The sequence below is a fragment of the Arvicola amphibius genome, chromosome 12 (assembly GCF_903992535.2).
Source record: "Arvicola amphibius chromosome 12, mArvAmp1.2, whole genome shotgun sequence".
Lineage (NCBI taxonomy): Eukaryota > Metazoa > Chordata > Mammalia > Rodentia > Cricetidae > Arvicola > Arvicola amphibius.
The window spans coordinates 123,849,081-123,859,834 of NC_052058.2; the positions used below are offsets into that span (position 1 = coordinate 123,849,081).

The following is a 10,754-nucleotide window of genomic DNA, read 5'->3' on the forward strand; positions in this document are numbered from 1 at the left end:
CAAGACCCTGTCTAATGGTGATCTGTATGTCTTCAAATTGAGAAAAAAATTAATCTGTAAAAATGTAGGCTCTATATCAAAAATAATAAATCTTATAAATAACAAATAAACCAGTAAGAAAGAGACAACTCATTAAGAAAACAGACAGAACAAAGGAAGAACAGTTCACAAAACAGGAAACAAAGCTGAAGGGACTATTAACAGGATCTCCAAGTCTGATTTATTTAACATGGATGAAGGTCTGGGGATGGAGCTTAGTGGAGGAACACATGTCTGCCAACAATGCGCAAGGCCCTAGCTTCAATCACCATTTACAAAGATAAGAAAATCCCATGGAAATGTAAATTTATTAGTATAAGCTACTGCTTTGCATTCACACGGTTGAAATCTGACCACTCTGAGTGTAAACAGGACAGTGGAGAAGGGAGAACTTCCACACTGAAGAGAGACTTCACCTTAGCACAATTACTTTTCAGGACAGGATGATCAACTACTTCATTTCAAGACTGGTGACCTTTTTGGAAGGTGTGAAGTGCGTCCTGCTTGCACATTGTTAAGAATGCAGACAAGACTAGGCCAAAATGAAATATACCAGAGGCCATTATACACACCAAATCTTAGCGTTGTTTCATGAAACTTTCATTTCTGTGGCACACAGAATGCAGGTGTTTCATAGAGCTTCTGTCTTGCTACATACACACCACACACATACATCACACACACATACACCACACACATACACCACATGCACACCACACACATACATCACTCATGGATACACCACAAACACACACACATACACACACCACACATACACACACCACACATACACACACCACACACATCACACTACACACACATCACACTACACACACATCACACACATATATATCACACACACATCACACACACATATATACCACTCACATATGCCACACACATAACTATATACATACACATACATCACACATACACCACACACACACGGAACCACACATACACCACACACACCACACATACATCACACACACATACACCACACACACATACACTGTACACACATCACACCACACACAAACACTGCACACACACACAGAGCAAACGCACATATTATACAAAACTGTGCACACACACATACCAGATTGGAGGAGGGATCTATTTAACAACTGCCATGTTGAGGTATATCAACCATTCATTAGTAGTTTATATATATTACATCACCTTAAATTTCAGCATCCACTTGTGGGTTTTACCTTTGTTTGCTTCTTTCTTTGAATAGGGTCAAGCTATACAGTCTAGGAAAGCCTGGTGCTCGCCATCCTCTTGCCACCACCTCCAGCAGCCAGAATTATAGGCAGGTGCCACCATGCCAGAAAATTCAAGTTAGGTTTCGTTTTTGTTTTTTTTTTTTTAAATTCTTTTCTCTGTGGGTCATACTACTACACTGATTTTGCAAACATGCTTTGTGAATTTTCTTTTCTTTTAGAATCTCAGGGGCAGGAAATGGAATTAATTATGACTCTTGTTTATAGTATCTTCTGATTTGCCATTATCCAACCAAGCTTTCCTGGTCCTTCTCTCTCAGAATTACTTTCTATAACCAGAAAGTAGCTATTTTATCTCTTTTCTTTTCCCCAATACCCTTTTCTGTTGACCTTGAATGAAAACGCAAGTCAATTCTTGCCTCTCCAGTCACTCGTAGGAAGTCAACCATCTCGCCTGAGTTTAAACCATAACATTGAAAACTTATGTTAATTAACCATGATGACTGCACCACGGGGTCATGTGACTGGGATTTCCTGTTCACTTACACTGCATTTTCTCTCCCCCTTCCTAATTTAGCTCATTCTGGATAGGCTCTGTAGGTAGGGGCAGTGATTTGTTTCCATTCCTTGTTCTTCTTCGCACAGATAGCCAGCTGCACTTTCTGACCCCTCCTGGAAGGAGAAGGGGCAGGCAGAAGTGAGATGGGAAAGGGAGAAAAAGCCAAACCTATGAAAATTTCAGAAGATGGTTCTGTGTTCTCTGGGCCTAACAGTCATTTTAGCTGACACCCTCCCCTACTTCGTGTGTGTGTGTGTGTGTGTGTGTGTGTGTGTGTGTTTGCCTGTGTGCATTCCCTGTTATTTTTCTCCAAGGTGCTAGAAATTGAACCTGGGGCATGGTAGGCAATGCCTCAACTGCTGAGATACACTCCCAGCCTATGAAAGTGGTTTATAAAATGTCAACTGCAATACAATTGATAGTTCTAGCAAATCATTAAGAATGTTGTGTCTAGCTTCAAACTAGCTGTGTGACTTGGATTTGTGATGTAAGCTGTTTATGTCCAAAGTTGCCAATGGGGGGTAATTAAAGTGTAAGAATTCTATGGAATAGGAAAATAAAGAACAGTGGTCATCTAGACAGGAATGGGAACAGCCAGTCAAGTCATTCAGCTGTTGTCTAGTGTTAGAGCAGGAGGTCAGATACACTCAGTACAAACTCTGACATAGGAAAACAGATTTTGAAGAAGGCCTGGACAGAGTGCTATGGGGACAGAAGATTTAGGCTGTAGACCTACTATGCTGCAGGTAAGATTCTCTCCTAATCTAGAGCAGGGAGAGAGGAAAGAGCGAAGAGAGATAGCTTTGAAATATTTTGGGGGCAGGGAAGACTTTTTTATTCAACTGAAAGGCAAGGACAAGTAGCACCAGTGTTTGGTGAGCCAGGTCAGGAACAAACTGGAGTCCCGTCAGCTGCCTGAGAAGTCCTTTCCCCAAATGCCCAGTGGGATCATTGGGAGAGGATTAAGTGACTGGAAGGAGGCACAGGATGTCTGGGAGTAATGATCCCCACAGAAAGGACAGGGTCACAGGAAAGGGGCCATTGCTAAGCCAACTGACTTTGGAACCAGGGAGAGTGAAGGCAACACAAGCTGCAGCTCCAGAGGAAGCTGGAGGGTGGAGGTCTGAGAATCCACCCTGTTTGGGGCTGGGTGCCTGAGGATGCATAAAGGCCCCCAGCTGTAAGTGATGCTCCCCTTCCTGGCTAACCCTCAGGCTGACCGGCTGTGGGCAAAGGCCTTCTATGGGGATATGCAGTGTGTATTGAGATCGAAAGTCCCAGGGTAGAAACCTCAAGCAGGAAGAGAAGAAAGTGGAGAACTGCACCAGCCTGGTGGCGTGTTCATGAGGGGGTGACAAGGGACTGGGGGGTGGAGGGAAACCTGAAAGTTAAAGTCTGTCTGGGCAACATATCAAGCCACTGTCTTAAAAAACGGAACCTGGCATGCTGAGATTCACCCATAATCCCCGCACTTGAGAAGCTGGAATGGAAGATAAAGAGTTCAAGGAAAACAGCTCACAAATGACAATCCTGGAGAACCTAGACAGCAGTGAGGACACCAAGAGAGACGTACATGGATCTAATCTACATGGGAAGTAGAAAAGACAAGATCTCCTGAGTACACTGAGAGCATGGGGAACTTGGGAGAGGGTTGAAGGGGAGGGGAGAGGTAGGGAGGAGAGCAGAGAAAAATGTAGAGCTCAGTAATAATAATAATAATAATAATAATAATAATAATAATAATAATAACGAGTTCAAATATAACCTGGTCTACATAACAAAACTAGAAAACAAAAATTGAAAAAGAAAAATGCAGAGGGCTTCACAGCAGCAGGTGTTCTTGCTGCTCACAAGATAATGGCCAGCTCCCCAGGCATGGACCAAGTCACAGTCTCTGCCCTTTGGAGGACAGGGGTTAACTTGACACCCCACAACAAAGAGACAGTGTGCCATAGTAATGTACATTTCTTGGCAGTGATGCCACACACAATCCCTTCATCCTGGATGAAACTGGTCCTAACACTGAGGTCAGGCACACTGCGGTGTCCTCTGTGGCAGGGCCATCATCAACTCCATTAAAAAGAAGATGACAGCTTCCAAAGTCATCCACTGTACGACCAACACCCCAGCCATGTGCGAGATGGGGTTACTGCATATGCTACGTGCACTCATGTTCAGGGGGAGGATGTCAGGCTCACAGAGCGGCTCATTTCCTCCAGAGGTGGAGGAAGATGTGATCCATGCTGTCACAGGGCTCAGTGGTAGTGAACCTGGCTATGCTCTCGAATCCTGAACACTCTGGCAGATGTTGGTGTGAAATGGGGCTTTCAAGGCACCTGACAATCTGGTGGAGGCCCAGGCCCTCCTGGCGACAGCAAAGATACACTAGACTCAGCATCACTGGCAGCTCAAGGATGATGGCTGCTCTCCTGGTGGGGCTGCCATCCATGCTTTGCATGCTCTGCTCATCAAAGTGTGGATGCCGCCTGCATCTGCACATGGGCGCTACAGACCATGACAGATCAGGAAACTCTCTTCTGCCGCCTTCAAAGGACTGCTGGACAAGGTGAAACTGGATTCTTCTGCTAGGGCCTCTCTGTCTTTTTCTGGCTATGTTAATCTCTGCAGCGTGGCCTCAGAAGGCAAGTGTTTGGGGCCGGTGTGGGAGAAGTTCTGTCTATTTGGCCAGTGGCTTAGCAGAATAGAGCTAAGCAGGAAAACTAAACTGAATGCTGGAAGAAAGAAGGCAGAGTCAGTGAGAAGCCATGCAGCCCTTTCTCCAGGAACTGTACGACACAGTGTGACAGCTGAGCATGAAACAAAGCAGTATGCATAGGAATAAGGACCTTCATTAGAAACTGCTTGTGTTCTGCTTTCAGTGGCGATGCCCAGCCACTTATGATACTTCCTAAGATCTCAAGGAGTTCAGCCACAGCGTTGAAACGTTCTGTTCCATATATTAACCTGGGGAAAATGTTGTTAACTTGCTTTCTGATGAACGCTCTCAGCCCAAGAAACTTCCCATATATATGATGTGGAACCGTCTTCAGGAAGTCTCTTTCTCTCTGGTTTTCACTACCAAAAGGCTCCAGGAACTGTTGTACAAACTTCTGGTGAATGTATCGATTTGCAATGCTGGGCTGGAAATCAAGACTCTCCGTGAATCTCAAGAAGAATTCATACACCAACTGTATGTGAGGCCAAGAGGCCTCAAGAGTGGACTCGTCGTCTTCTGTATCAAAATCTGGATTATCATTTGATACGGGGGATGTGAGCACTGATCATCTTTACTATAGCAGAGTACGCTGATTCAACAATTACACCACTACTAGTTGAAACACACTCAACCAGTTGATTCAGTGTTGCTCTTTTAATTTCTTCGCTCTTCAAGTCTGAAACAGTCACTGAAATCAAACAGTACACAGCACCGCTGTAGCTTCTGACCGAAAGGCTCTTGTTCTTTTGAAGTGGCATTTTGAGCTGGGGCAGGGGTGCAGCTCTGCCTGGCTACCCTGACTGGGAACTGCGACCAGCCCTGCGAGCACTTCTGCCTCTGCGCCTTGGGCTCGCGAGCACCGATTCCCGGGGGAAGTCGTTCACTTTCTCCGAGGCCGAGATGGCAACCGGCGCGGGCAGAGACCGCAACGACATCTTTGCGACCCCGGCGGCGCCCGGCGCCTCCCGCCGCGGCTGGTCCGGGAAATCGGAGAGGGACTGGCGAGGCGAGGCTGCACCCCTGCGCCCCGGGCCCCGACCGCGCCGCCCCCGCGCTCCGCGAGCTGCTTCTCCCTCCCCCGACAGCATCTCACGGCCGCATCCCCGCCTTCCGGGGCTGGCAGAGGGGAGGCTGGGGCCGCTCAAGTCGCTGACCCTGGCGCCTAGGGCGGGCGGGCGGGCGGAGGGAGCCCGAAGTTTGGACGGCTGGGACGAGGGAGTGCGGCTGCGGTCCCCTGGGCGCGCCTCACGTTCCCTGAGCGCAGAGCCCCGGAGTCGTCACAGCGGTCTCTGCCGCGCTGTCCTCAGGGCCGGGAGCCTCCTTCCGGGGCGCTCCCATCGCGGGGCCTAGCGAGCCGCCGCCGACCACTCGCGCCCGGATCCTTGCAGCGTCGCCCTCGCTCTCCCCCGCACGCCCACCGACCGCCCACGGAGCAGCCTGGCCGGCGACTGCTACAACTTCAGAGGGTGGATGCTCCCGACGACGGGAGAGCTGGGCTGGTGTGGTGTTTCTTGGTCATTCCCATGTCCCACACTCCTGTGCGATTTCAAAATGACAGTGACAAGATGCATTTCACAAGTATTTATTCAACATTTTGGGGGTGCTTAGGGATCCAGACTTTAGGAACTAATTCAATTCAGTAATTGCCTCTTTCCTTGGGGTCTGCACGGCTGGGAACATGAAGAGAAAACTCAGTATTTACTAGGCAGGCCAACAGGTCGGAAGTGGTTGGGGTCTCTACCACTCCGGCCCCATATGTTGGCAAACTGGTCAAAGCTTGAGTCTGCTGCTCCACGTCCCGTGAACCTCTGAATGCCCTCTCTGGCGTCACTGCATCAAGACAGACAAGAAGATCCATACAAGCTGATGACAATAGCTCCACACTCTGGACTCCAAGAGATAGCTGTACTAGAAGCCCGGGAACACCAGAGAAGGAGAGGATGGTACTGATCCTGCCTGAGTAAGCACCTACTCAGCCCAGGATTCCACCCTCATGCTGGACGAGCAGCACCAAGGGAGAGAGGGTGGGGTTCATATATCACTGCCAACCGTTCCCAGTACTCTACACAGAGAAGAGGAAGGATAACAGGCAGTGTGCACAGGATGCAGAGGAGAGCCCCTCCTCAATGTCCAAAGCAGTCAAGCTCTGCTCACTGAGACCTCCGTTACCTGATCACTTTAGCAGCCCAGGCTCCTCCTGGTCCCCTTTGGGCAGCATCATAGTTCCCTCTAGCATGGAAGTATTTGTCTGCGTCTTTCCAGTTGGCCTCTCTCATGTCAGAGTAAGCTCACCACACGTCTCTAGTTCCTGGAGAGGGAAGAGAATGGCAAGGAAGATTGTGTTTAGGCAAAGCAGGGTGAAAACTACTGTCCAACTCATCCCAATGACTTCAGCCTTTCACAAGCCCAGAGCACTATGGCTTGACATGAATAGTTCTTACTTCCCCATGTCTGTGAGGAAGCATATTTGGAGCGAGTTTTATTCTGAGGGATTCCTGTCTTAGCTCTGCTGTTACTGATCTTTGGCTGCTCAAGAAAGCATATAGGGGAGAGATGATCTCTAGGGGGTGTTTCACCATACGATAATGAAGCCCTCTCTGAAATGATCCAGGGAAACTTCTATATATGGTGTGAGCACATGAGGCCTCTTCTCTTCTTCATCTCTCCTCTCTCCTTTCTCCATTCCTTTCCTTTCTTTATGTTCTCTTCCTTTAGAGACAGCATGCATCTCTATATGACCCTGGATGACCTGAAACCCACAATCCTTCTGCCTCAGCCTCCCAAATGCTACAATCACCACTGCAGCCACAGCTCTCTCCCAGCACAGGCAGCAGGAGAACCTGCTCTCCAGGCAGAGTGAGTGCAGTTCTGCTGTGAGTCCACGGATGCCCAGGATCTCCTGTGGCCTGAGCAGTTCCCAGCACTCCATCAGCAGGAGACAGCAGGGCGATCTCTGACAGACTGAAACAAGCTGGGTCACCAGAAACTCCAGGTGGCAAAGGACACCTAGGCTTAAAACTTCTACATCCTCTCCAAGAACAGGGAAGAGTATTAGCCACCTTGGTGGTTACATAGAAAAACCGAGAAAATGCACGTGGGGTGTTCATGGAAGATACTCCATCTAGTATCGTCTTCTCACTTCCCTGCTCCCCAAGAAGGTGCCACAAAGAGCAAAAGGTCTAAAGCAAGGACAGGAGTGGTGAGCTGCGCAGTGAAGGAATCAGATCCAGCTGACATTAAATGGGGAACATCTTCGTAAGTAACAAGTTAAGGAAAAAGGGCAAGGCCAATATCTAGGTTGATTTAACTTTTATTGTGCTGTGGCTGGTGGGATGTCTTTCACTTGGTGATAGTTCCCTGCCCGTGTCTCGGCCCCAGCAGACCTGTATCCAGGTAAATAAGTCATGGTCTCCTGCCGGTGGTGGAGGATCTGAAGCTTCCTTTAAAGGCAGCTGCCTTCCCCAACCCATGACCTGCCGCTCTCAGGTAAAGAGTGAGTGTGTGCTCATGAAGTCCTCACTCTGTTCTGGGAGCTGTCTAGTGGACTCTGAGAAGCTGGCCAACCTGGGATAACGTCTGCTCTTTGTTGTTTTTTTTTTAAAAAATATTTGTTTATTTATTATGTATACAGTATTCTGTCTGTGTGTATGCCTGCAGTTCAGAAGAGGGCACTAGACCCCATTATAGATGGTTGTGAGCCACCATGTGGTTGCTGGGAATTGAACTCAGGACGTTTGGAAGAGCAGGCAATGCTCTTAACCTCTGAGCTGTCTCTCCAGCCCCCTCCTTGTTGGGTTTTTGTTAGTTTATGTCTGCTTTTGGCCTCAGTTTTCTTAAAAGATAGATGGGGCTCTTACACCACAAGGTTAAATTAAAATTTTAATTTTTAAATGCCTTTTCATTTGTGAAGAGTTCAGTTAGCCTTCGCTGCTGTTACTGTGTCTGGGGACTCTACTGGTTCTCCTCTTCCTCCCCAGGAACACTGTACACTTGGGATGTTCTTCATTTCAAGCCACCAGACAGAGGTGAGCTGTTCATCACCTTCCACAAGGGGGCAGCAGATCCCCTCTCCTGTTGGCGAATCTGCATCTTTCAAGGACAGATTGCTCCTACATTCCTGTGAAAAAGCTGCTGTACACACATTATGTGCTCTCAGGCCTGGGATCCTCACAGAAAGAGGTCAACACTGACCATAAAAGTTCAGAACTACATAGGAAGAGCGACAATGCTCCCCTATCCAGGATACTTCACAAGAATGTTTGCCCTGAATTTTATGGTCCCTGCTCTGGTAAATACTTGGAATCCACAAATACAACCTCCTGCCCCCATCCTTTGCTCTTACCTTGACCAGCTTCTTTGATGAACTCTAACCATCTTTGGCTGTCAACTCCCAGGACCAAGAGACACAAAACGATGGCAATGGAAGGCTTCATCCTGCTGTAGGGTCAGGGAAACACAAGGATGAACACGCCATTTCATGGGGTGAAGGATGCTTCTATAATGTTGAGCTGTTCTTGTATGCCAGCACCAAATTCCACTGGATTTTATACAGAAATCCACACGCATGTAGAGACATGATGTAAGTGGATTCCAGGGAGATTCTAGCTCCCCATTTCTACAAGTTTCATTTGACTCCCGGTGCCTGAGAGTTTGCAAATGGACCCCTAGTATAGAGCACTTTGCATTCCGATCTTGCCAGCCAAAACCCAACTGTATAGGAAGCTTCTGGAGAGGGATGTGGGGACTTTATAGACATCATAGGTCTCTGCAGTCTATTTGTAGAAGGCTGACTCCACCCTTCCTGAATTCACACAGAAGCAGACAACAAATCCCCATGGCAACAGTACTGCCTCCTGTGGATTCTAATGCATCTAGTAGATTCAGGAGAGAGACTAAGCATGAAAACACAGCCAGTGAATGCTGACAGGAACAGAGTCTGCAAAGAGCAAATGCTGGAAAGTTCTGACTGGTCCTCACCTGGGGCTGTCAGTTCCTGCTGAGACCTCGGGTGAGCCGCTTGTGTTACTGGCTGAGGAGATGTGGCCGGGGCTACCTATATATACTGTCCTTTGACTAGTGAGGAAATCCCCTGTTTGATCTTGCATAATCCTACTTGGCCATACTTATCTTTCAGAATATAAAGATTTCTTTTGACACAGTTCGGCTTTCCCCAGATTGTGCAATCTACCTATGCTCAGGAATGTGGCATGTGGAGCTTCCAGAGTTTTCCCCATCCTGACTGGGAATAATCAAGGTAAGGACTTTCCGTCAAATCATGCAAGGCCAGTGTCTAAGGAAATCTGAATATATAATAATCATGGCGGTACATGTCAAATCCAAAGCCTAAGATTATGTCCTTTCAAACCATAGTTCAAAATTAAGCTGTTAAATAGGAGAAAGAACAGAAGAAATTGACTTCTGGCATCCACATGGTGAACTCAGCACTGGGAAAGGACTTCTCCAGACTCAAGTGTTTATTCATGAGCAGTCGCTAAGAGAGATAATAAAACAGATTAATTTGGATATTGTAATAAGCCAGGAACACAAAACAATAATACAGGAATTTGCTTCAAAGTCATGAAGAACTAAGACACCATAAGCAGGCCCACAGGTTGTTAACTATGCTACAGTGGGTTCAGGCAGAAAGTGGCACAGAACAGGAATGCTGGGAGAAAACATCAGGAAACAGCTGTTGGAGATGAAGAAGCAGCTCTAGGTGTTTGTGGTAGTTCACATAGTTCACTCCAGTTTCCATCTGGAGTCGATTCTGACTTATGAGGCATTCGACTTCAAGCTTGCCTGCTCTGCTTCTTCCAATAATCTAGAGGGTTGTGAGAGACTCCTGATTTAGCCCATGGGAAAGAGCATTTTGCCCATGAGAAAAGAACATTCTATCTACTAGAAAGAATACGGCTGACACCAAACCTCAGGAACATCAGTATAGAAAGTAAGGCTGCTTCTGAGCAGCAAGCTCATGTTAGAGAGGAGGCTGCTCACTCAAGGACAAGAATGGTCTTAGCTACTGACTGACCGTCTGTGCTGCGCAATTTTCTGCCTTTGCTTATAAGCTAGTCCTGGAATAAACTCTGGGCTGTTTGGCGGTTTCAGCATGACCAATCAGACCTCCCGATTCTATCCTGTGTTTCTGTCTCAGTTCCTTTCATCTGATATTTCCTTAGCCTTAGTGTTCCCCCAATCCAGGAACCCTAGCTGA

The 10,754-nt window shown here is 47.5% G+C and overlaps 1 protein-coding gene and 2 pseudogenes across 1 annotated transcript; 1 reads left to right on the top strand and 2 right to left on the bottom strand.

Moving 5' to 3' along the window:
* Positions 1–3,642: 3,642 nt before the first annotated feature.
* LOC119802953 lies at positions 3,643–4,521 on the top strand (annotated as a pseudogene).
* Positions 4,522–4,577: 56 nt separating this feature from the next.
* LOC119802954 lies at positions 4,578–5,475 on the bottom strand (annotated as a pseudogene).
* A 631-nt stretch (positions 5,476–6,106) lies between these two features.
* Positions 6,107–9,814, bottom strand: LOC119802850 (serum amyloid A-3 protein-like). The gene is given in 4 exon segments (XM_038314037.1): positions 6,107–6,370; positions 6,710–6,848; positions 8,883–8,977; positions 9,518–9,814. Coding segments are annotated over 4 exon segments (501 nt in total). The 5' UTR covers positions 9,646–9,814; the 3' UTR covers positions 6,107–6,231.
* Between the last annotated feature and the right edge of the window lie 940 nt (positions 9,815–10,754).